The following is a 25,118-nucleotide window of genomic DNA, read 5'->3' as shown; positions in this document are numbered from 1 at the left end:
TACCTGCTAGGTTGGAAAATAGTGCTATTGAGCTGTCCTGAGGATCAAATCAGCTTGACCAGGGCAAAAAATGTGGGAAGGGTATACCAAGGTTGGGGAACAGCACATGCAAATGCATGGAAGCAAAGGGAAGCAAGACCAGTCAGTGAGGTCCGCCCTTCAGGTGACAATGACAGGTTGGGCAGAGGCAGTTCAGCTAGAGGCAGAGTCTGTCACTCTTTGGGAGCTGAAGAGGTACATTGGTGGCAGGGAATGGAGGGCAACAAGGATCCCCACCTCCTGATGGGGTGCCTGGGTATACAGAGGGGCCATCATCCACCTAAGCAAAGGAGAGGAGGTGGGCGAAGGCTGAGTCTGCAGACCTTCCCGTTGGAGAGAGGAGCTGAAGCTCAGGACAGGTTGCAAGAAGAAGCCAGTGAGGGAGGAACTGGCCCAGGAAGGTATACGGAGTGTGGACAGAGGGCCAGGAATTGGCCCTCTAGGGTTGGGGGGCACAACAGATGGAGAAAGCAAGACAAGCTGTGGGAGCAGCCAGGCGTGCTCACTGGATGCGCCCCTCCACACGGAGCAGCAGGTAGTCCCTGAGGAGCGGGGGCAGTGGGAGACGGGCGGCGGCTTGTCGGCAGCGGCTACCCAATTGGGCACGCACAGCCAGGCGGGCCAGGTGCTGCAGCCGCCTCGGCTGGTTCACCATGCTCAGGGCAGAGCTGTAGAAGGCTTCGTGCTCCTAGGCCAGGAGTGGAACAGGGTCAGATGGCCCAATACTGTTGACTCTGCCTTTCCAACTGGGGGCCATCTAGTGGTAGGGCCCTAGGATTTCGCAACATGCCAAATTTGGCACATCCTGAAGGACTCAGATTCAGAGCCAGAGAGGCCCTGCAGGGGACGTGGGATCTGGGACCACACTGCAGAGCCCAGTCTCAGCTGTGTCTGCACCCACCCTGACTCTAAAAATGCTGGCACAGTGCCTGCTGAGTCAGAGATGCTGATAAATGTCTGTGCTGATGCAGGTGAGGGAGAAGCTGGAGAAGTGTGTGGAAGTAGAGGTTAGTCAGAGCGGCTCCTCCCTCCAGAAGCCCATCCTGTAGGGATAGGCCTAGGGCCCAAATCTGCCTTCGTATCTTGAGCCAGGAAGGATCTGTGCCCCTAGGGTGGACATACCTGCCACAGCTCTGGGAGCACTGCGTCAACCCAGGTATCACAGGATGGGACACAAGGATAGGCATTAAGCAGGACTTCCAGGGCCCGAGGGAAGTTGGCACAGTGTTTCAGCATCTAGGAATCAAAAGAGGGTCTCAGGGGCATCATGCCTGTCTCAGCCAGGGGCACACCTAAATCCAGCCTAAGCCAAAGCCCCACTCACACTCAAATTTGGGAGGCTAAGATCTTAGTCTCTCCAAATCCTTTTCCGTGCCTCCACAACCTTCTGGCTCCAGTCAGTTTCCTGGGAATTCCTTTCCTTTTCTACCTTCGATATCCTCCCCCATATCCCTCACTGACTGGTGCTTCCCAAGATGGGGACAGACATCTGGCCACAGAAGGTGGGCTCCGTCTCTTGGCCCCTTCTCTTCCCCTGTGGCAGGGCAATTCCACACGCAGGCTCCCCCCACCCAACTGAAGCCTCCTTTCACAGGCCCTCCCTGCACACCTCAGGGTGCACAGGCTGGGCCCCGTAGTCCAGCAGCGTAGTGAAGAGGACTTCGGGCTCCCAGTTGGGGGCATCCTGGACAGCCTGCAGCGCACAGTCCATGGGTGTGTGGCCCGCTGCGTTGGGGACTCCAGCGCAGGCCCCGTGGCGTAGCAGCAGCTCAGCCAGAGCCCCACAGCCGTTGGCACAGGCGTTATGCAGCGGTGTGTGGCGCTTGCGCCCAGCCGCCCGCGCATCCGCCCCGGCCTCCAGGAGCCGTTGCGCGGTGGCCTGGTGCTGCCGGTCACTGCCTGGGCTCTCGGCCCCCGCGCACGCCGCGTTCAGGGCCGTCTCACCCTGGCTGGTGCGCAAGCCCACGTTGGCTCCGTGCTCCAGGTAGAGAGCCACGTGCTCCTCCAGGCCTCGTGCTGCCGCCACATGCAGGGGCGTCACCTCGCTGTCCCGTGCAGCCATGTTCACGGTTGCTCCCGCCTCCAGCAGCAGCTTGGCGCACCTGGAGGCGGGGCGCAAGGTGGCAAGGCAAGTCCTGAAGGACCGAGGCCTGGCCTGGGAAACACCCCCCCCCCCCGCTGTCATCTCCTACACCAGTTCTTTCCACCTCCCACACTTGGAGGTGAGCCTGATGTCCACTGTCAGACTCACAGAAGCCCTGCGACAGACAGCAGAGCTGAAGGCCCATCGAAGTAACCAGGAGCATGTTCAGTTTTCAGGTGAAAAACTTCAGCCCAGAAAGAAGTTTTTCAGGTGAAAAACTTCGCAGTGCAGCCAAGGACACACAGCAAGTTAGTGACTACACTGGAATTAGACACTTCTCCTAGAGTAGAACCTGACGCCCCCATCCCTCTGGGACCCCCAAGGCCTGGTTCTGAATCATTTGTCAGTGGTCTCCTAACATTTTGATAGCAGATAAAAAAATTGAAAAGCCACTACTGTGTACACTAGGAAACATAGAAAATTAAAGTATATGATCCAAAAGAAAAAGAAGTCCTCATATTTTCCTCCTGCCTCCAAACTTGAAGACCACCTTTTCAGACCAGCCACACCCAGTCCAACAAAGGAAGGCACTTGGGGACCCACCTACTCCACTTGCCTGTAAAGAAACCAAACAAAACCAAATTACAAAAACCAGACTTTAGGAAGCACATGCTTCTCACAGTCTTCTAGTTGGTGGAAAAATTACAGGCCAGAACACTGTAGAGGCAAGTATCATTCACAACTGTGGGGTAAACCAAACACACAACAAACTAATTTCTAATTAAAAAGCTAGAATGACAGCCACTGGAACTCAGGAGCAGATCCGTCAACCCCAATGAAACCCGACGACCAAGTGTCCTTACCCTAAATGGCCAGAATTCCAGCTGCCCTTCAGTGCACTGCTCAGTGGCCAAAAGTTGAGTAGCAGCCAGTCATCCATAACTACTGAATGTATTTCCTTGGTAAATTCTAATCATGGATTAATTTTTGTTTACAAATACTAAATTTAAGTAACACTGAAAAGTTCACTCAGTAGTATTCCAGTAAGTGGAATTATTCTTTCTCATTTCACTTGAAAGGATAAAGTCTGCTGGGAAGTGCACCACACGCCCATAAGAACTCAAGAAAGGGCTGGAAAATTTGGGTCACTTCTGGGTTCATCCCTGATCTAGATCTACGCTAGGTAGAGGGTCCCAGCATACGGGCTGTAGAGTGTCTCCCAGGAGTTTTTGACTCCTTAACACCGCCAGCTCTGTCTGTGGACCTGATTTATAAAAGGGCAAATACCATCATGTAAGAGGTCGAAGAAACTGTTGACCTTAAAAAGGTGGGAGGAGGAGGTGTGTGGGGCTTCATAGAAGGTTGGGAAACATCAGGCTAGATCTTTCTAGATGTCTAGCTCAAAACATCCAGGAATTTGGCCACAGAGGGTTCACGGGGAATCAGACAGCGGTTTGAACAGAGTTTTCCCAAACAGCAACAGGGCTTCTGCCTCCTGGGCTTAGCTGATGTGACCTTGGCCAAGTCATTAAACCGTTCTGAGCCCGTTTTCTCTTCCACAGAATGAGACCTATCGCCCAGGTTGTTGTGAGGACATGAGTATATGAGGTGCTTCTCCCCTTCTCATGGCTGTGAGCCGGAGACACACCCACACTCCCTCCCCAAACCATCTCAGCCCCGGGGCACCTACTGCAAGGATTCAGGGGCTGTGCAAAGGTGCAAAGGGGTCGTGCCTTCCTCAGACAACACATTGGCCTTGGCACCGAAGGTCAGCAGCAGCCGTACACAGTCGGACTGGGCCCGGGCACAGGCCTCATGCAAGGCTGCCCGGCCCCCAACCCTGGCGTCCAGCTCCGCTCCCTGCCGGATGAGGTGGCGGGCACAGTCGGTGTAGCCTCGGGCTGCAGTGATGGTGAGGGGCACCGTCTGCTTGGTCTTGGGGGTCAATACCCAGAACCCTGGGGAGAACAGGCAGTGTTGGGGGTGATGTGAGACCAGCAGGTAGGGCAGGCGGTGGTGAACAGCTGACTCTGGCCTTCCCTCTGCACCCCTGGCTGAGCACAAATGCTGTGTCAGGCTGTACCTGTGGAGAGGGGCTCACTCAAGCCCTGATTTGGGAGTGCAAATTGGAATAGCCTTTTAGAACAGTTTGTCTGTAACTAAACAGTGTGTCGTTGAAAAAAATTAATTGCTCTTTAAAACCATCAGGGCAACTAAGGAGGGTGAATCCTATTAAGGAAACTTCTGGGTCTTCGAGTTGTTGATGGAGTCTTTGGCTCTTTTGGATCTGGTGTTGGGGATGGGGGTGGGGAAGGTTATGAACAGGAGGTCCTGGAGCTGAGCTTCCAAGTGGCCAACCAACAGAGCTGAAGGAGCCATGAGTTTGGAGTTCTAGGACACGCCTCGGGTAGGGACGGTGGGGGTGGAAGTGGGGGGAAGAGTGGGGGATAGAATGAGACGTGGGGTTATAGAAAGGAAGAGTGGGGAGAGGGGTTGATCATGGGATTGGTGGTGGATCCAAATTGTAGAAATGGCCACGGCTTGTTTAAAGGACATATGTGCCTAATACCCTACTGCAAGTCGTTTGCATTATGGCGAAATAAGTTCCCGGGTGTCCTAAATCTTGGGTAAGATTGTTTTATTTATTACTAGGATTGAAATTAAGGCCAAGTTCCGTTTGAAGGGTGATGGACATGCTGCAGGATGAGACAGGGATGCCCTGGGTGGAGTCACGTCTCTAACAGTTGAAGCCAAGCAGGAATTTGGAGCCTGTGGTGACTGTGAGAATATAAGCTCTCCAAGGATTTTGAACCTCCAAACCCGTGGGTGGGGTTGGAGGCAATCTCCTGTCAACCTTAAGAGCAGGGCAATCTCAATTGAGGTATTTCATTTATATGGACAAACTTTCTGGTCAGAATAGACCCTAAGGAAATCAGCTGACAAGTAAACAAAGATGCTCATCATATTGCTGTTTAAAATAATTTTTTAAAAAGGAACCCAATTTATCCAATTGCTTTGGGAGCTAGTTACATAAATCATGGCATACCCATACAGTAGAATTTATGCACCTGTTTAAAATATTATGTCGACTTATGGCTATTGCCATAGAAAGATATTACAGGGAAAAAATCAGGTTATAAGATAGCATATGGATTATAATTTTTTTCTCTGGACATAAAAAATATTCAAATATGTGGATATATACTCATGGAAAAAATTGAATTAGAATATATCTGTGCTCCTATGTAATTAATGTTAATACAACTTTAATTCTGATAAGACATATAAACCACTAACTATGCCTCATTTCTGTTTAGGAGGGACCTAGTGAGAAGGGATGGTCTAGTCTACGGTCTGGAGGGAGCGGATGGGGCTGAGACTCTCCCCCTCCCACCCCCCACCTCTTCCCTCTCCCTCCTCTTCTGCCCCCACCTGGTGCTCCCTACCCTGTTCAGCCGACCAGGCCAGCTGGTTGCTCACAGTCTCCACAATCATGTTGGCGGTGTCTTCATCTTGGAACAGGGCTTGGATCTCTTGCAGGTCGCCAGAGAACAGGGCATTGTGGACCGCTGGGTCTCGGCAGGAGCGACGCGGCCTAGTGAGTCGTGCCCGGAAACTTGGGGGGCACCTTTGGCTCCGGCATTGCTGGGCTGCTGCCCGGCGCCGGTCCTCCCACTCCAGCCACTCCCGCTGCAGGCGGAGAGAGCGCAGCGTGGAGGAGGTGAAGGGGAAGGTTTCCTTTGCCATCCTGAGGGGCCCAGGGGTCTGGTCAGTGGCAGCTGGGCAGAGCCGGCTCCCCTCGGCCGGACTACTACCCTTGCTCTGAGGAGCCACCCTGGCCCCTCACCCGTGACCCAGAGAGAAGAGCAGCTGAGGCTATAAATAGGCCCTTCGCCGCTCTGGTAAACACGGTTTGTCCAGAATCCTGATCCTGGTGCAGAGAAGTTATTGGGCCAACTCCCAGCCCAGGGCTAGGGCCAGCCCCTACCCCGGCTGATACCTTCCAGTTGGGCAGCTGGCCCTCAGATGAGGCCAGCTCTGTACCCCAGGGTCCACATCCTTCCACTTCTCAGGAGTTGGCAAGGTCCAAGGGACCTTCCACTTTGGGTTGGCAAGGTCCAAGGGAGATGGACAGGGCAGGGAGAAAGAGCCAGAGTGCCCCAGCTTCTCCGATGTTGGCTGGAGGGCAAGCTCAGCCCAGAAATAGACCCATTAGACCCCAGCCCCAGAAATAAGGGCATGTCCAGGTAGAGTTCAAACAGCTCTTCCTGGCATCTGCAGTAATAGCAATATCTCTGCACATGTACGCACGGGGCTTTACAGTATTTAAATTACTTTTAGATCCATCTTTACTCAGTGACCACACTTCCAGATAAATAGTAAACTTGGTTTTGACAAATAAATTATATGATCAAGCTAATGAACTTGAACACCTCTGAGAAGGGTGGTCTTAGGTCTGTTGACCAAAGAGGAAGTTAAGGCTTAACAAGGAAAACCTCGCTCAAGGTCACAGCTTGTGAGGGGTGGAGCCAGGACTGGGACCCTAACTGACCTGGCTCCACAGATGCACTTTGGTTCTAGCTAGTGTGGCCACATGAGGGTGAAGACAGTTGTGAGAGCCTCTCCCCACCCTCTAAGCAGGACATGGTCTCTAGAAACTGCCATCAGTGACTCTTGTTTTCCCCTCTCCCCCTCCCGTCCTGTCCCAGAACCTAAAAGGGTCCTCAGGCCTGCCTGAAGGCCAAGGGCTTGACCTCGAAACTCTAGGGACACCTAACCAAAGAAACCTGTAAGCCACAAACCCATTCCCTCTTTGGTGACAGCGGCTCTGCTTCCAAGAGCCTCTAGGGGGAGGAATGAGGCCATGAAACAGCATTAGCTGGTGTGGCTGACAAGCCAGGGAAAGAGGCAGGAGGGATGCCAGCCCCTGCCTCGGAAACTCTAACCCAGGAGCTCCGTGTGCTGGCAGCTGGCTCCTTGGCCCCTCGGCCCCTGAAGGTTGGCGGAGCGGCATCCTGCCTTGGCTGCAGGCTCCCCCAACACTGCGGGCTCCTCTGCCCCTGCACTTCCTCCCTGCCCTGGCTCTGCAGCAGCCCCGGCTCACCTACCTCTGACTTCTTCCTCTCCCTGGTCCCCTCATACACACAAGTTCCATTTCCCGTTGTCACATTTTCAGTCACCATGGCCTTTAACCTGGACCAGCGCAACCTCCTACCCGGTGTTCCTTGCTCTGGCCACAAGTGGAATGATCTGACTACAACGGTTAGTTAATTCCTACCGTTGTTTCCCCGAAAATAAGACCGGATCTTATATTAATTTTTGCTCCAAAAGACGCATTAGGGCTTGTGTTCAGGGGATGTCCTGCTGAAAAATCATGCGAGGCCTTCTTTTCCGGGTAAGTCTTATTTTCGGGGAGACACGGTAGCTTGAAAACTTCTGCTGACTCTGACACCTGCCCTCTCCAACTAAGCCCCCGTTCGTTGGCTTGGCCAACGTCACACGGCATTCTCATCATGGGTCCTCACGCTTCCCCGCCATTCCCTTCTGGCTCATTCCTCAAAGTCCACCTCAGTCACCTGCTCTGGGAGACATCCCTGCAGCAGCCCAGGTCCCCCTCTCGTCCGGTGCCGGCCACACGCAATCCGTGCCCTTTGTAAAGCACCTCCCCCAGAGCACTGGACCCGACAGTCGGCTGTGGGGATGTAGGCTCCGAGGAGGCTCTAAATTTGTTCAGTTGGGTTTCTGGCACACAGTAGGTCTTGACATGGTGTTTAGGAACACTTGGCACCTAGTAGGCTGGCCTCTTATGTGTAGTGCATTGACTGAGGGCCCCTGTCCTCTGCCAGAGCAAACACTCGGTTTGACCAAGTGGGTGGCAGCAGCCTGGGCTGTTTCCGGCACTGCCCTTCCCCTGCTGTTCACCCGCTGTGGCCCCAGCTTCTTGGTGGTATTCCAGGGTGGGGGATCCCAGAGGAGGAATGAGATCATGCACAACGAGGGCTTGGAGATCCTCAGAGAAAGGCGCCTCTATAAATGCAGCTGTGATTAACCCTGTTGGAACCCATTCAGTGTTTTAATTGCCCCGCCAACGGCTTGGCTGAGCACCCACAGCTGGGTTCCCAGGGTTAGGAGCTGGCAAGGCCCGGTGGGGGCCAAGACAAGGTAGGCGTCCCCCACCTCCGAGGCATACAATAGTCATGGCCCGTGGGCCCAGCCTCTCTGCAGCCTTCTTGTCACACAGGCCTAAAGGTGCTCTGACTACAGCTCAGTCCCCAGAGAGACCATGTGTTCTGTTTCCTGTCCTTAGCCTTAACTTCCTGAGGGCAGAAAACCGTCCTCAGCATTAACTTCCTGAGGCCTTTACTTCAACCCACACGAAGTTCACAAGAACCCAGGGTATTGGTCAGGACCGTGAGCAGCAGCAACCAGGGCTCCAGGGTGTTGAGGGGGAAAGGGCACTGCAGGCCGGGGACATGGGGTGGGGTATGAATAGGAAGACCGCATGGCCCAGGCAGAGTGGGGGAGTCAGCAGTGGGTAGAAGAGAAAGAAGTGCATGGTCTGCTCAGGTCGGAAGACCAAATGGGAGTGTGAAGGGGCAAGGGTGTTGATGAATCAGCCCCTTCTTGCGCCTGGGCTTGGAACACAGAAGCCTTCTAGAACAGGGCCCCGCTGCAACCAGCAGCCAGCTGAGCATGGAGTTCTGAAAGCACTTGCTCACTTCAGCCTTGAGACTGGGATCCGTGGGGTCATCCTCTTTGGGAAAAGGGAGATGAACGCTTCCGCGAGTACGAAGCCCGTGGGAGGCCCCCGACGCAGCTGCTTATTGAAGACAGGCCGAGGCAGGGGAGGCTGGTGGTCAAACGGGGGTCGTTAACCCACATACCCCTCCTCCATGAGTTGGGAGAAACTTCCTTTCTTCTCACCGTTCCAGAAAAGAAAAACAAAGTTGCCAACTTGGTGTAATTAAACCTTTTACACCTCACCCATGCCCCTTGTCCAACTGTGGTTTGAACGGTGGTACAGAGAAGCGACAGGTGTCGCTTGGCATCAAAATAAATAAAGGAGTATTGGATTAGAACCCAAAGCATAAAATAAATACCCGAGTCCATACTGACATAAATGAATGATTGAATTTAAAAAAACGAGGGAGAACAGACCAATCTCCCATGCAGAAGAATTCTAAATAATTTACGTGGATATTCTGCCCTTCAGGAGGTGGAACATAGCTCCTCATGCCTTACGTGTGGGCTACACACAGTGACTTCCGTACAAAGAGGACAGTAGGGAAAGGGAGGGGAAAAAGAGTAACTTTACAGTGGAAGAACCTGACAACCCGACCTCAGCCAGATGGTCAAGATCATCAGTGTCATGTCGATAGCACCTTACCTCTGTGGCCTTCCTCCCAAAACACATAATCATGAAAAACATCAGACAGATTCCAATAGAGGGGCATCCTACAACATGCCTGAGCCGTACTCCTCAAAGTTGCCAAGGTCATAAAACACAAGGAAAGTCTGGCACATGGCCACAGCCAAGAGGAGCCTAAAGAGACACGATGACTAAATGGAACATGGGATCCTGGAACAGAGAAAGGACATCGGGGGGAAACTGAGTAAATCTGAATAAAGTATGGTGTTCAGTTAATATTAATGTATCAGTACAGGTTCTCTAAGTGTGACAAAGCTTCCATACTGACGTAAGATGGTAATAATAGCGAAAGCCGAATGTGGGGTATTATGGGAACTCTCTGTAATAGCTTCGTAATAATTCTGTAAATCTAAAACTGTCTAAAAGGAAAAGTTGAAAGAGAAAGGGGAAGCGGGGAGGGAGAGAGAGACAGACAGACAGAGAGAGAGAGAATGAATGAGAGTGAGTAGCTTGGCCCTGCCCTGGTCAAAGCACCACTGGCAGGGCAAACAGGATAAGCAGCAGAGAGGGTGAAAAGGAGAGGGAGGCAGTGAAGCGAGTGGCTGCTTTATTTCAGAACAAAGTACCACAGCCACTCCCCTGCCCCTGCACTTGGGAACCTTGGATACAGCTGAGCTGGGCAGCTACAGGCCACAAGAGACAAAGCAGAGGCAAGTCTTGAGTGTGTCCCTTCCCTGTCCAGGGGAACAGGTTACCACTGCTGTGGTGTGGCTCTTCTAGGACCCTCAGCTGTCCAGGAACTAGGGAGTAAAGGAACCAGGCCCAACATCCTCTAAGGTCAAGCTGAGATGAGAGAGTGACACACCTTCCCTGTTACAGGCGAAGGAACAATGCACCCCGGGGCTTAGACGACAACAGGGCAGGAGAGCCAGTCCTGGGCTGAATTCTGGTGTGCCAAACATGATCCAAAGTGACGGCAGTGCAGACTCCGAGGGACAAGGCTGCTTTCAAGGAAAGCGTCCAGGGCGCAGGCAGCCACAGCAGGCCAGAGCTTTGCCTATTCTCCAGTCACGTTGGTCCTCCTCTCCCTTGGGCATGATCACACACTTGGGGGCTCAGAGGCTGCCTGCTCATGGCGGGTGCCCTGCCTTGGGGCGGTCCCAGCTGCTGACCCCGCAGAAGAAGTCCTCAGGGAGCTCACTCAGGAGTCCATCCAGGTCATCTGCAGGGGAGAACAGAGAGGGTGAGTAGACTGAGTGACAACATTAGGGCTCCACATGACTCCAGTCCAAGGCTCCTGCCCTTTCGGAGGGCCTGGTCCCGGCTGCAGTCAGGGGGTGGCTCTCCCTGGGCAGTAGTCCCCGGGCCAGTGGGTCTGACCTCTACCTTCCCTCTGCTCTCCACATACCCACACACAAAAGGTCAGGGCAGAATGCCTGGGCCGTTCCGCTGAGAGAGAGGCTCCCCTTGGGCCTCAGTGGTCCTTCTCCTTCCATCCAGAGGCACGGCGCCTGAGCAGAAAGGCTGCAGGGGTCCCCTGGGGCAATCTTCTCATTGGACAGTGGGAGAAACCGGCTGGGGAAAGCCGCTAGATGCGTTCACAATCACACAGTGCATTAATCTGGTTTCTCCTCTGAAGAGGGGGAGAAAACATCATCCTTTTCCCCCAAGTGCCTCCGTGGGTGTAGGGAATGAAGGTAAGTGCTCCTGACTGCGGTTCTCAGATGGGTGCTTACGTCCGAGCATTTGGAAACCAGGCTGACCTCAGTAATCCCTGTTGCTCCGATTACTGTTAACAACAGCAGCTAACACTTACTGAGTGCTTGCTCTGTGCCAGGCACAGGGCCACACACGTTACACTCATCACTTCCTTTACATCTCAGAGCCCCTTCATAGAGCATGTCGTGGGAGTTCCTGTTACAATCCCCACTTTACCCGAAAGAACAGAGTTTAAAGAGGTCAAACCACTTGGCCAGGGTGACCATACTCAGGCTCCGTCCGATGCCAGATTCCAACTAGAAAACTCCCACTTAATGGATGGGACCAGGCAGCCAGCCATAGGAGTAAGTCAGGCTGGAAAGTACACCTGCAGAGCCTAGCTCCCAGTCTGGCAAAGAACACTCAATAAACACTGCTGCTGGAAGGAAAGCGGTTAGTTTCGGGGTACTCAACACTTAATTAGGTGACCAGCACTGTTCCAGGGAGTAGGACTGGAATTTGATTATAACAAAAAAAAGTTGCCCCTCACTAGCTGCGCTGTGACTATTTGGAGAAACATTATGTTAAATGAAGGGAAATGAGCAGTCGGGAAACTGGAACTCAGGGTAAGAATTAGTATTTGTGTCTCTAAGCCCTGTCTAGCCACCACGAGCAGCTGCTTGCTTGCGTGGCAGATGTAGCCTACAGTGGAGACATGACACCAGCCACCGTAGTCTGCAGGCCTCTCCTCACTCTTATTCCATGACTGCCAGCCACCTGGTCATCAAGCTTACTTACAAGGAAAGAGTGCAAGGTTCCAGAGAAGATTTCAGCATAAGGGGGAGATACTTTTTCATAGTATCATTCATAAATAAATGGGTTTTGTTTTTCAGCCTTGGTCCACTGTGAATTTGATTAATGTGGACAGGGTTGAATTCGTGGAATGAAAAAGCCAAGGACCAGATGTGGACTGTGTTGAATTCACCTGGGTGACGCTGTCTTCTGAGCGACAAGTTGGCCTTCCCCTAAAAGGTCTCTATTTGGGCCTCTCAGGTCTGTATCCTGGTCCCATCCTAACCACATGGATGTTTGACGCCTCAGTTCTGCCTGGAGGGCCTCCGAGCTCAGTTAGGATGGGGAAATCTGCCTCTGTGGTCTGGACATCAGCCCACAGGAGACTCATGGTGTGGCACAAGGATGGTGCCAGCCCACCTCCTCCTTGTGGCTACAGCACATGGCCCGGCAATGGGGGAGACCAGTGACTCGTGCTCTATTTGCTTCATGTGGCCTCATCACACTGTTAATTAGTCTGCGGCCTGCGGCCTTGCCAGAGAAGACACCACATCTGATTTCTGTAAGATTTCATAAGAGCCAAAGATTCACAGAAGGAGGCAGAAGATGCAGCCAGAAGAATCTGGCTAAGCTATTCAAAAGGACACAGGAGAACCTCTTCTGCTCCTGTGTGGGCTGACTGCCGTACCTGCTTCTGGGAGTTCTTCTGCAGGAGATGCTCCTGCCTCTGGGTTCTGTGCTGTTCTGGGGCCTTTCTCAGGCTTCCCAGTCTCATGCTGGAGGCTGCCATGGAAGCTTCCTGAATCCTGGAGACAGAGGATCCAGTTACCAATGCTTATGCCCCTGAAACCCCTCTGGACGGTACTATCACCACCCAGACAACCTAAAGGAATAGATGGAGGCTCAGAAAAGATACGACGGAGGAGTGTGGCAGGGGCCAGTCACCCAGGCCCACGCTGAGGGGAGGGAGCTGAAAGGCCAGGCACCAAAAACAGCAAATAATTAGAAACACAAAACAGAAACAAAAAAAAAAAAACCCTTTGTGGCTGACTTTCTTTCCTGATTCTGTGGGTATGTGATGTTTTAGGGAACCACTATAACTGGAGCAGAGAGAAGAGACCATTTGGAAACACATTGAGGAGTTAGTTAGCCTGGGATTAAAAATTAGCTGTTACCAATCCCCAAACTAACTAACATATGGACAGGTAATTAAAATTAGTAACTAAACCATTAACCATGGTTAACCCTAGGGAATGAGAGTAGAGAGGTAAGTTTTATGTTTTGCTTTATTCTGTACCATTTCAGTTTTTTTCAGTGAGTATGGATGACTTGAAATTTAAAAGAAAAATAAAGATGATATTTTTGAAGTGGAGTGCTTTTGAGAGAATGTGGATGGTTAAGGGGAAAGGTGGAGGAAATGGAAGTAGTAAGTTAGAGCTAAAGGTGTAATTTTACTAGAAGTTATTGAGTCTAATCCACTCGTTTTACAGATGAAGCAACATCAGGGCAGGAGACAGGACTTGTCCAAAGTCACATTACGAATTACCAAGGTCTCCTGACCCCCGGGTCAGACCATGACAACAGTGCAGGATCCCAGGAAGGGTGGGGGTGGCCACAGAAAGAACGCTGTGTGCCAAGTCAAGGCCAGGCTCTGCTCTCTCACCCTGGAGTAGAGCTGCCTGGAATCCCAGTCTGTCTCAGTTTCCAAAGTGGGTGTCCTTACCTGATTTCTGTGAGGGTGCCCCCTCCCCTAGCAGAACTGGAGGCCAGGAGGGAAGACACAGAGCAAATGCTGGCTCACCTGACAGGCCTTTTGTAGCTCACCTGTTCTCTGCACGACCACCTGTAGCAGATCTGAGCCTCAGTCACTTACTGAGGACCGCCCCCCTCCCCGCCACGGTGGACCCTCAACTTGGTTAGTTCTCAAGTGACTCCTACCCTCTCCGATGTTCAAGCCTGCCATCAGACACTCAGGGATTATCAAGAAGCCAGCTGTCCCTCTAGGTCCTATTACTGTGCCATCTGGCAGGTGGCTGGACCAGGGACAGGAGGAGACGGCCCTGCCCCCAAAGGCATCTCTTCAGCTCAGGTCAACTGCCCCTTTTATACCTCTGCTCCTCGGGGTGGGGGAAGGGAAGAAACCAGAAGATCCAGGCAGAAAGTGGCTCTACCAGTCCCCATTCCATCCTGCTCCTCTTACCTTGGGGAAGGGCTGACATGGCTTGAAGACGTTCCCGTCCCCAGAATCTGGGCTGTAAATATGGACCAGGTTGTTGGGCGTCACGTTGAGGTAGTGGTTTCGGAGTGAAGGAGAAAACACTCCAATCTAGAGTCGAGGAAGGGGAAGGTCAGTGCACTGATGGAGCACTAGGTGCTGTCAGATGGCCACCTGGCCCCGGCCTGCCTCTCTGTTGGTGGCCTCTGTACCAGGGTCACACAAATCACTCCTGCCCCAGCCCTGGCGCCAGAGCAGAACCACTTACCCTTCCCTCCTCCCTGCACAGCACAACGCCCCATAACCATCCATTCCCGAAGACTGGGAGTCAGGCCTTTATCCAGCTCCAGTAAGCCGGGCTCCAGCACCAGCCCAGCCACTCTTTGCCAGGGCACTGGGAGGGAAGGCAGCAACAGACAACTCGGGGGGCCTCCTCCAGGGCAGGAGGGTAGAGAGAAGCTCCCCATACCTGCTTTAGCAGCAGCACTGAGCCAGGCTTCAGCTCATTCTGGCGCGTCTCGAGCAGCAACCTATGCACCGTGCCCTGCATCTCTCCTGCAAATACCACAGGGCCCATCAGTCTCAGGGTCAAGGGCAGCACAGCGACCAGTTTGGGCCCTGGCTGGAACCAAGGGAAACGGACTGCGTGCTGCCTCAACTTTTCCATCTGCAAATGGAGAGCGTGACGCCTCCTCACCTCCTGACCTGACTGAAGGCCACTCATCAGATACTCCCAGGACTTAATTCCTCACCCGTGGGGTCCTTGAAAACCGCACTGGCGTCCATTGCACTCCGAGTCAGGGACTTGATCATCACTGCCATGTTGGGGACCTTGTTCCTGGGAAGCTGCTTCAGCGCTGCCTGCTTACAAGGAGAGGCATTTGCTGAGCCAGCCATGTCCGGCCATGTTCCCAAGTGTGCCAGGGCAAAGCAGGGGGGACGGACGGTGGGAGGGGGGCAGAGGACCGGTGTGGTGACGACCTTCCTTTGCGGAGAGCAAAGAGGCAGTTTAAAGGGCTCATCCCTTCTCCCTCCGGCAATCCTTCATTTCTCTCCCCGTCTCCTTTCTTTTCTACGTATTCACATAGAGCTCCATCGTGGCAGGCCACGGGCAGGGATATGTGCTAACATGTACTAACACGTGTCTGCAATCGACCCTTGACCTCTGGGGAACTCGAAGGGTAGCAGGGTGCTTATCCCACCCCATCCAGGGCCTGGATGTGCAGAGACATGCCCGTAACCCACTCTCTCCTTCTGCCTGTGCCCAATACGGTGGATGGTAGTGAAAAGGTAGGTGAGTGGAAGATACAACAAAAGGGACTTCATACTGCTGCTCCGAACAGGCCTGAGGTAAGAGGGAGCAAACAGAAGCCCCTTTCCTAAGGTGGAGGAAGGCAGTAGGTTAGTGAAAGGGATAGTGAACTTCCCTTCGGGTCTCAGCATCCAGGACCCTTACCTTCCGCAGCACCATGACAATGCTGTAGGTAGAGAGGAAGCAGGTGGGGTCTCTCTCATCCAGGCCCAGAGCAGATTTCATGGTCAGCCAAGGGCCTCGCCCAAAATCCTCCTCCACCAATGCCTGGGAACTTGTAACAATCTGGCACCACAAAGCAGAGAGGGAGCCTGTATTAACGGGTCCACCTTGCTACAGACCTCAACTGAGACAGGATGGAGAAGTGGGAGAGAGAGGGCAAGTTCCCTATAGCACGGTTGCCAGTTTCTCCTTTCATTTATCTCCAAGGTCAGAAAACGGTATGTGAAATCTGGTCACATATTACATCTTTCACTTAGCAGCAATAGCAAAGGTACTCTTTATTTTCTTGTATTTTAAATCAGGTCCTGACTTTAATTATATTGAAGCAAAAGGCAATCCATGCTTATCTCTTGTATTACACTTGAAAAGTTTTGGGGGGCCAACCCGGTGGCTCAGGTCGTTGGAGCGCCGAGCTCCCTATGCCAAGGTCACTGGTTCAATTCCCACATGGGCCAGTGAGCTGTACCCTCTACAGCTAAGATTGGGAACAACGGCTCTCCTTGGAGCTGGGCTGCCGTGGGCTGCCGTGAGCTGCCGTGGGCTACCGTGTGCTGCCATGAGTGGCTGGCAGCCGGCAAGAGCTGCCATGAGCTGCTGAGAAAGGCCAACCAACTGCCTCAGCCGGAGGGACCGCAAGCCTCATAATACTGCATGGGCCAAGGAGCTGTATCCTACACAACTAGACTGCGAAACAATAGCTTGAACTGGAGTGGCGGGGGGGTGGGGGGGGAGGCGGAAAAAGGGGAGAAAAAAAGTTTTGGGGCTATGGTGCCCCCACATACATTGATAGGCTTCCAGAGTGCCTGAGCCATTTTGAAACTAGTCATACTTTATTTGAGATGCCTCTGGCTTTAACCATTAACCTTCTTATATTACAAAATGCTCTGATCCAGATGAGTATTTACTGCTTTGATCTCAAATGGACTGGTGGATCTGTGGAGCTGCAGCAAAGAGAAAAACTGCTAGAGAGAATTAAAAGTAAAAGGGGGTCTCAGGGCAAAGCAGGTGAACCAGAATGCCAGGAAAGAGGGGGGTCGGGTCTCACCCACCGAAAGGGAACCCACTGGAGGCAAGTTGAAGGCAGATCCTTCCCAGCTTAATTCCCAGCAACCTGAGAGGAAGGGTTCCTGAGATACAATTTCCTAATACTTATTCCACGGTCCTCCTGAGGAAAGATGGAGTTAGCTGGGCCTTTCTTTCTTAGATGGGAAAGAAGGCTGGACCCATGGCACTGGTTAATGCCCAGTTGGCATCAGAATAGCCTTCACTTTACACCAGTAACATTGCCACCTCCCCAAACTGCCTTACCCAAATATCCTTTGGTGAGTGACCCCAGGGAACAGACCTAGCAGCACCAACTCTGGTTCTCAACTCTGGTTCTCAACTCCGATTCTCAACTCCTAAAACATGCAGGGATGTCTCTCACTCTTAACTGATGCCCAGGAAGATGACGTTTGCTCAGAATTAGTTACCTCTGTCTGGAATTTAGCCAGAGCACCATGAGTCGGAGTCTGGGGCGTGGAAACCATGATCTCCTCCAGATTTTTCCCACTGTGCTACAAAGGGAGAGGGAGAGAGAAGAAGGCGAGAGCAAGCTCAGCAGCTGTTCTGTACAACTGCAGCTTCTTGTATGGGTTACATAATGAGTTAGGAAACTATCAGAACAATTAACACATATTACATCTCTCCTAACGAAATCTCAGGAGCCTCGTTGCAGCTCAAAAAAGACACCTTGGGAAAGTGAGGAAGCTGGAGATGGCCCAGGAGCAAAACCCAGGGCTTCCTGAAGGGGCCATGACCTGAATAGAGAGGCCTGCGATATGAGAAGGGACAGCTTTCCACAAGTGCTTTCTCAGGGCCCTAACCCTTCCCTATAGAGATCCAGCCCCGGTGGAATGCAGATGGCCTCCTCGGATTTCTCTTCAAGTCCTAGGGAAGAGCAACGAACAGGCAGAAACTGCTTCAAACACCTTTAAAATGCGAGGATAGGGGAGCACCTACCAAAACCAGACCAGATCCTCAAAGTCCAGTGATCTGGGATCTGATCCAAGACTAGTTGGATGGATCCTGTCCTTCCACCACTGCTGAAATCCGAACTCTCAGCACAGCCCCAGCTTCCCCACGTGACCCACATGTTAGCCACAGTGAACTGTGCTGTGGCTCTCCGGGAGCATCCCGCTTTTATACCTCTGTGCCTCTGCACACACTTTTCCGTCTCCCTCCTGCTGAAATGTCCTTCAGAACCCAGCCTTCCAACACACACACCTGCTAACTCCTACTCAGCCATTCAAAGCCCACGCAGCAAGCCCAAGGAGCCCAGTGTCTCCCAGCACCCACGGAATGACCTCTGCTCACACTGTGCACTTTATGTGTAATTGTTTGCTTGCATCTGCTTCTTCTATTACACTGTAAGCTCCTTAGGACAGGAACTATTTCTATTTTAATCTCCGTATTCTCAGTTCCAAGCAAATTGCCCAACACATGTAGGTCCTTAGCAAATATGAGTGAGTGAATCTTCCTACCCCAGTGCTAGCAAACAGTAGGTGCTCAACGAACATGAAAATTGTGCAGTTCTCAGAGCCTTAACACCCCCTCACGGGGGGGTTTTCAAGCATGCAATTCCTCCCTCCCACTTCTTTTGATTCTTCCAGAGCTTTGAAGACCCTCCCCTTCTGCACTTCCTTCCTTTACTCCCCCCCGAGAGTGAAGATATTCTGGGACCGGACAGGGCTGCGACTCTGTTTCTCTCCTTCGCCCCTCAATGTCCTGGATGGCTCTGGATATTTCCAGAGAGAAGCTGTCACTCACCTGGTGAGGAAGGATCCCTGCTGGGCCCGGGAAGCGGCGTGTTTTGGCTTGGGTGGCAGTTCGAGCGGGCTGGTTCGGTGTCCGGTTGGCAGCAGTGACCAGCTGCACCAGGTGGTTGGTGACTATGGGTGTCTGCAGAGCTGCTTGGGGAACCAGAGAGGAATGGGGGCCCTTTGGGGTCATGATAGGCGACTCGACAGAAGACATTGGAGCTCGGGGCTGTAAAGGTCCCCGAGGGAAAAATCCAGAGACAGTCCTTGAAGGAGTAGAACAGTTTGAGTTGGGAGTTCGTGGTCCGTGGAAATGAGATTTGCCACTCAAGCAGGCATTTGGAGATTGGAGTGGCTGACTGGGGCCATGATTTTGAGTTCTCTGAATAGGCCTGCCAGTAGCTTGGAGAGGCTGAAGTGCTCGAAGAGGGGGACCTTTGGGAGAGACTTCCCATTGGGGTTGTTGAGCGGGAACTGCTGAGGCAGTTGGAATAGGAAGGTTACCCGTGGCACCAGGTCTCAAATGGGGCTGTGGAGTCCTACAGTGGCCAACAGAATCTGGAGGCTGATTCTGTTCAGGAACTGACGTGACACTAGTTATGTGGGGGGCAGGCATGGGCTCCTTTTGGCAAGATCTGCTCAGATCAGCTACCCGAGCCTTTTTAGCCAATATTGAGTCTTCCCGCTGTAAGGTGGGCAGGATTCCTGTGGCTTCACTGCCAACTCCAAGTTCCAGCTCCATGCCAGGCCCTTCCAGCTCCATGCTTGCCAGGACCTTATCAAATTCATCTTGTTCAGGTCCCTCAAAGCCACCAATCTCCTGCTGTTGGCTCTCGAAGGTGAGCAGGGGGTGGGAGGACAGGGGTCTTGCTGGCTCTCTGAGCACCTCTGTCAGCATCACTGTTCTGCTGGAAGTCGAGATAGGCTTTAGGGAGGTGGTTCCTGTGGAAGGTGGACACCTGGCAGCCCTGAGCATGCTGGAGGTAGGAAGGCGGAGTCCCAGGGCTGGTAGGCCCGAAGCCTCTGAAGGAGCAGTGGGGCCTGACGGCAGATGCCTGGAAGATTGTGCCTGCACGGTCTCTTGTGGCCTAGAAGACACAGGCCTGAGGCATCCAGCATTCATAGGCCGTGAGCCTGCAAACTGGTTCTCTGCGTCCTCCACAGCAGACAAGAAATCCTACAAAGAAGCAGAGACTGTGCGTCATGGCATCTGGAAATCAAGAAATACACTGCTTTTATTGTTTCAGGCATGTGGTGTGTATGTATGTGCAGATACACACAAGCAAGAAACCAAGGCATGAAAGGCAATGGTGGAATTTCTCATCACCTTTGACCTTGCCCGTGAGCCCACACAGGCTTCTACCAGAAACATTCACAGGTTAAGTCTTCAGGTAGCTTCTCTCTCTTTCTTCAAGCTCAGGGGTGTGTGGTGGGGGTGGGCAGTGGTGGAAGTGGGGGAAACAGCAGGAGAAGCAAATGTACCAAGACACACCAGGGAGTCAAACAAATCACCTAAGGTCAGGAGAAAACTAGCTTTCTGGTATCCAGCCTGTGCACTAGGATCTGTCCAGCCGGTCACCTGCTTGTCCTCAGCCCACTCCTCACCCCCGCCACACACACACCCACACGCATGCACGCACCCGTGCGCGCGGCCTTCAGTAAGCCAGAGAGGCCTAGTAGGCAAAACTTAAATATAGCTTTTCAGGCAAGTTAAATTAAGTACGGATTCCAGTTGGGAAGCAAAGTGAAGCTGACACCTTCAAGAGCAACAGACCTGTTCTGAGGATGATTTTGAGTTAGAACTGCTGATTTAACTGACAGGAAGGTCCCCTCCCCCTTGCACCCCGTGCTGCCGTACTGGATTGTCTGGGTTAGAGAAAGGTTTTTTTCCTGCTTTGTGTATTATCAGGAGAATAGCATATTCCAGCATAACTACATTAGAATAATAATAGTAGTAATAATAACAACAACAATATCAGAATTACTGCAACATAAAATCCTGATGACCCTGGGAGTTGATGGATTCCTTTTCTCAGGAAGAGCTCACTCTCAGACATGATGTCATCTGCCCTGGGAAGGGGGAAAGGCACTGGTCATGGAACAGAAACTTGAGCTGTCAGACTCCTTTACTCTTAATTTCATTACCAGCCCAGCAGTTCTACCATCACCTAGTAAGACCCAAGAGGGTCACTGAAGAGTCACTTTTTCAGACTGTAATCACACATCTCCAAAGCTGAAAGACAAAGACACATCTCTTTGACAAAGCTGGCAGTTTTGAATTATTTGTAAAAACGACAATCAAATCCCCAAATGACAACAAAACATCTAACATTTGAAACCTCACTGGGTGCCAGATACCATGTAAACATTTTACCAGAATTCTCTCAATGAATTCTCGCAATAGTCCTATGAATAAGTAGTGTTATTATTTCTGTCTTATGAATGCAGAAAATGAGACTCAGAGAGCTTAAGTAACTTCACAGAACCAGGACTAGAACCCATATGTGCCCTTGTCACTATGTCCTAGGACCTCAATGAATGAGACAAGCCAGAGACTGATTTTTATGACGTCTGAGGAAGGCCATTTTCCCCCTTCAAACCTCAGGTTCCAAAAGCCTCAAGGGAACAGGAGTCTGGGGCTGGGGCTGCCAGACGGGTCCCTAATGCAGCATTCACACTCGGCACCAATTAGGCATCTGGACAAATTTTAAAATGTGATATTTAAAGCCAAGCACTGGGAGAGAAAAAGTAGGTTTAGGTTTGAATGGCTTGTCATTAATAAAATAGAGCAATTTTATTCTATAAATGTAGTTTAGTAGTTGCCATGTATGTCAGGTTGGTGTCAGGGGGCCAAGACCTCATCCTGTATGTTACTGCTGTAGTCTTAAGCAGGTTAATTTACCTTTTTGGGCTTTATGCACCTAAATCCTACCTCTTTCTGAAAAGGATTTGAGGTCACAATCCGGGACCTCCTAGATGAAACTGTATCTATTGGATCTAAGAGAACTGTGGAGATCGCTAGTTCAGTGGCCTCCAGGTGCCCCCAGAGGTTAGAAATACCCCTGCCTGGGCCCATCACCAGAAATTTTTATTTAATTGGTATGTGGTAGGACCTCAACAGGAGTGATTCTAATGTACCAGTTTCAGATCTAATCTAATCTCTCACTTTCTGAGGAAAGAGAAGGCAAGAGCATTTGAGGCAGAAGAACGCCGCTCATATTGCCGAAGATAAAAATGGAAGGCCAGAAAATGAAGTCATTTGCCCTGGCTCACGTAACCAGTTGGTGACCCCAGGCCTCTTGCCGTCCAATTACTGTGCTGTCTCTGGCTCTCCATCAACTTTCTTCCCACCTCAAGTGTGTCATCAAGAAGGTGATTCAAATGATCCACACTACACAGCTTCCAGGCAAGGGCCCTTATAATTTAAAGGTATGACAATCAGGCAGCTCGTCTCGCTGGCTTTTTATTTGTTTCTAAGACAGTTAAGTAGGTTGTTTACATTTCTCATCACTTCTCAGCCTCTCACAGACAAAAAAGATGTACATATCAAATAACAGGAGATGCGCAGACTGCTTCACAATGTTCCTGGCCTGGGTATTTACATCTTAAGACCTCCTCCGATCATCAACACTTCCTTACCTCGTCTTCAAACTCCTCTTCCACAGCAAATAGCTTCTGCAAACTGCATGCCTGAAAGGAAAACAAAGCAATCTAGGTTGGAGGAGAAATACTTACTGTTTGCAAGTACATTCTGTCCTCACTCTGCTTCTTCCCAATTCTAACAAGACCATCAGGTGTACTGTTTTTGGTTTGTTTGTTTTGCTAGTGTTGGGGGAGGAAGAAGGGATGAGAGAAGAGATGGGATTTACATAAAGACTTAGATGACTGAATCCCATCTCGTAAAATCATCCACTGAGATCTGCCTATATTAATCTGGAAGAGGGGGTAGGAGGCAAAGGGAAGGCTGCCAAAGGGAGCATGAGTTATTCTTCAAACTCAGCGCTGTGCACATGGGCCTAGGGATTTTGCAACATCCAAAGGTCTGGCCTGAGGAACCTTTGTCAGACATAAGACAGGACCATAAATCCAAGCATGCCCAGCACAGTGGGCTTGTTTCTAAAGCCGAGCCAGTAGTTTTCTTCTAGCTAATGCCATGCCCAAAGGCTAGGGTCCCAGGAAGGTGGGATGCCCCAATCCACAGTTCCTTCTTTCTAGGCAGCAGAGCTGCTGTGTGGCCAGCTCTTAGATGTGTATCAAACTCAGAGCCAAGGGCTGTGCCTCACCCCAGATGCCAGAGCAGCAAGAGCTAGTTAGGACACCGACGCCTAAGTGTCCAAGGATCAGTGTGGACGGGTTGGGGGGCAGGGGGAGGGCTCAGGGGCGTGACGTTTGAGCCGCACGCCCCTGATAGGATGAACAGGCGTTTTCCAAGAAGAGATGGAAGGTAACAGGAAGAAAACAGGCCCCGAAGGCGGTGGGTGGAGAAAGCCTTCCCAGGGTCTCCGGGTGCGTCCGTGCCAAGCCCTGACTCGAGCCCAGGTCTCCTATCTCACCGACCTCTCATTTAAACCCTGACCCGGCCCTGCAACTCGCACAGGTGAGGGGCTAGAACCCGGAGGGCAGTTAGCCGACCCCGGGGCTGAAGGCCCTGCGGCCCCGGGCGCGGCATTACCATGGCGACGGCTGGTGGGCTCCAGCCAAAGGGTTAGACGGTTAAGCCCCAACTTAAGGGGTCGCCGGGGCCTCGGACTTGGCCTGGAGCGGGAGGGTCGGAGTCCGGGCGACGTTGTCTCTGGGGCGAGGTCGAAGAGGTCTCTGCGAGCCGGGCGGAGGCCCAGGGAGGGTCGCCGGGAAGTCGAAGGCCCGTGCCCTAGGCCGCATTCGAAGTCGCCGCCACTCCAGTTTCTCCGCCCTCTTAAAGGGGCGGGCCCACTTCTATCCCGCCGACACAAAGGCCCTTCAGCCTCCAGTCTTCCGCCCCGGCCTTAAAGGGAAACGGATGGGCTCTCGGTCGCCCCCCAGCGGCCCCTTGGCTCGGGTCGACTGGTTCAACACGCGTTCCGGTGAGACCAAGGTTGGCAAACTTGGGCTCATTAGGCCCAAAGACGCCCATCCTCCTCTGTTGTGTTAAGCACACTAGGGATTAGGTACTTGAACGTGACTCTCATTCACACCATAATCCACCCCGTTAGTTTGTCTGTCTGTTCATCTATTTATCCATCAATCCATCCATCTATCCTTGCAACATATTTATTAAGCAAAGATGTTATCGGTCTGGCTCTTCATTCTTCATGTTTCAGGTTAGATTTCAGATCTTCCCTGTCACGCATTCTCTCAAGTAACATGCCTCCCCCATCACAACTATTTTCTTCTCCTCACTTTTCATAATTTATAATTGTCGTGGTTTACATCTTTATTGTGTGCCTTTCTAACTAGAATCTGAGCTCCCTGAAGGCAGGGACCTTGTCTAGCTTGTTCAAGCTTGTATCCCCAGCACTTAGCACAATGCACAATAGAGCTTATTGAATAACACAACGGCTACCTTGTATCACGCACTGTGATTGACACTGGGGATAGAGAAATGAATGACTCCTTGTGCCCTCAACTTCACAAACAAGTCAGCGAGACACAGATCAAAAGATAGAGTCCAGGAGAGTTGTGTAGAGAGATAGGGAGGGGCCTAGTGAATGCCAATGTTTGTCACTAAAGCCGGCTCTGGTTAATGACCCTTAGTCCAACCTCAGTTTCTCTTTTTGCTTGTCACTACAGGGCTAGTCAGAATGACAGCTAGGGCTGCATAGCTTCAAGCACTCAAAAGGGAGGAGGAAGGTCTCTGACTCGAGTTCTTAACCATCTGATGTGAGCCAGCCCTAGATCTTTCCCAAGATGGCTTGGCCCGGGCTCACCCCTCAGCAGCCTATGGCTTCCATCATAGCTTCATGTGGACCAGTTTACCTGCCATATGTCAAAATGGAGGCCAGTTGCAAGGAACTGGGTCTTAACCTGGGGCTTCAGGAAATATAAGTCCCTTATAATTATATGCAAAACATCATGTGCCTATGCACATGTGCCTTGTTTTGAGAGAGAATCCATGGCTTTTATCACATTTTCATGGGTCACAAGTCTGTTGCCTTGCTTTTCTCAGGACCAGGATACACTCTAACCCTCCATTCCCACCCCATCCCTCATTTGGTCCAGATGCCATACACTCTGCATCAGGCCTCACTATCTCCTACCCCGACCATTGCAGTAGCCTCCTGCATGGTCTCCCTAGTCCAAGCTCTCCTCCCTCTGTCCATTCTTTCTACATGTAAATGGGATCTATTTTTCCACTATAATAATTCTTCAATCCTTCCCAGGCACCAGACTATGACATCTAAGATCCCCAGGGCCCGCGATGCCCTGGCATCTGCTTTCCCACCCTCTCATCCTCAACCAACCTCTCAGTTAATACCAATTCCTCTCCATTCCACTCCTTCATGCCTCAGGTCACAGGCTGCCTCCTCTAAGAAGCCTTCCTTAACTGTCCCAGACAGACCCAGGTTTCTTTCTCCTTGGTGCCCTGCATTTAGGGCCTACCTCTATGATAG

The 25,118-nt window shown here is 51.8% G+C and overlaps 2 protein-coding genes across 3 annotated transcripts; both read right to left on the bottom strand.

Moving 5' to 3' along the window:
* Positions 1-411: 411 nt before the first annotated feature.
* ASB16 (ankyrin repeat and SOCS box containing 16) lies at positions 412-5,995 on the bottom strand. The gene is made up of 5 exons (XM_033089134.1): positions 5,569-5,995; positions 3,813-4,080; positions 1,649-2,141; positions 1,162-1,275; positions 412-727 (listed from the first exon to the last, which is right to left on the bottom strand). Exons 1-5 carry the CDS (start codon positions 5,867-5,869, stop codon positions 542-544), a joined length of 1,362 nt encoding a protein of 453 aa, XP_032945025.1. The 5' UTR covers positions 5,870-5,995; the 3' UTR covers positions 412-541.
* A 3,112-nt stretch (positions 5,996-9,107) lies between these two features.
* HROB (homologous recombination factor with OB-fold) lies at positions 9,108-23,415 on the bottom strand. Of its 2 annotated transcripts, none has more exons than XM_033089182.1 (10): positions 23,201-23,415; positions 22,168-22,218; positions 18,539-19,705; positions 17,203-17,286; positions 15,653-15,793; positions 14,949-15,060; positions 14,666-14,751; positions 14,182-14,307; positions 12,670-12,787; positions 9,108-10,713 (listed from the first exon to the last, which is right to left on the bottom strand). In XM_033089182.1, the coding sequence occupies exons 1-10, from the start codon at positions 23,201-23,203 to the stop codon at positions 10,622-10,624; spliced, it is 1,980 nt and encodes a 659-aa protein (XP_032945073.1). In that variant the 5' UTR covers positions 23,204-23,415; the 3' UTR covers positions 9,108-10,621. The 2 variants fall into 2 exon arrangements, with proteins under 2 accessions (XP_032945073.1, XP_032945074.1); XM_033089183.1 differs by having other exon boundaries at positions 14,949-15,057.
* Positions 23,416-25,118: the final 1,703 nt, after the last annotated feature.

Source organism: Rhinolophus ferrumequinum, chromosome 21 (assembly GCF_004115265.2).
Source record: "Rhinolophus ferrumequinum isolate MPI-CBG mRhiFer1 chromosome 21, mRhiFer1_v1.p, whole genome shotgun sequence".
In the NCBI taxonomy this organism is placed as follows: Eukaryota; Metazoa; Chordata; class Mammalia; order Chiroptera; family Rhinolophidae; genus Rhinolophus; species Rhinolophus ferrumequinum.
This window is presented reverse-complemented; position numbering and strand designations above follow the sequence as displayed.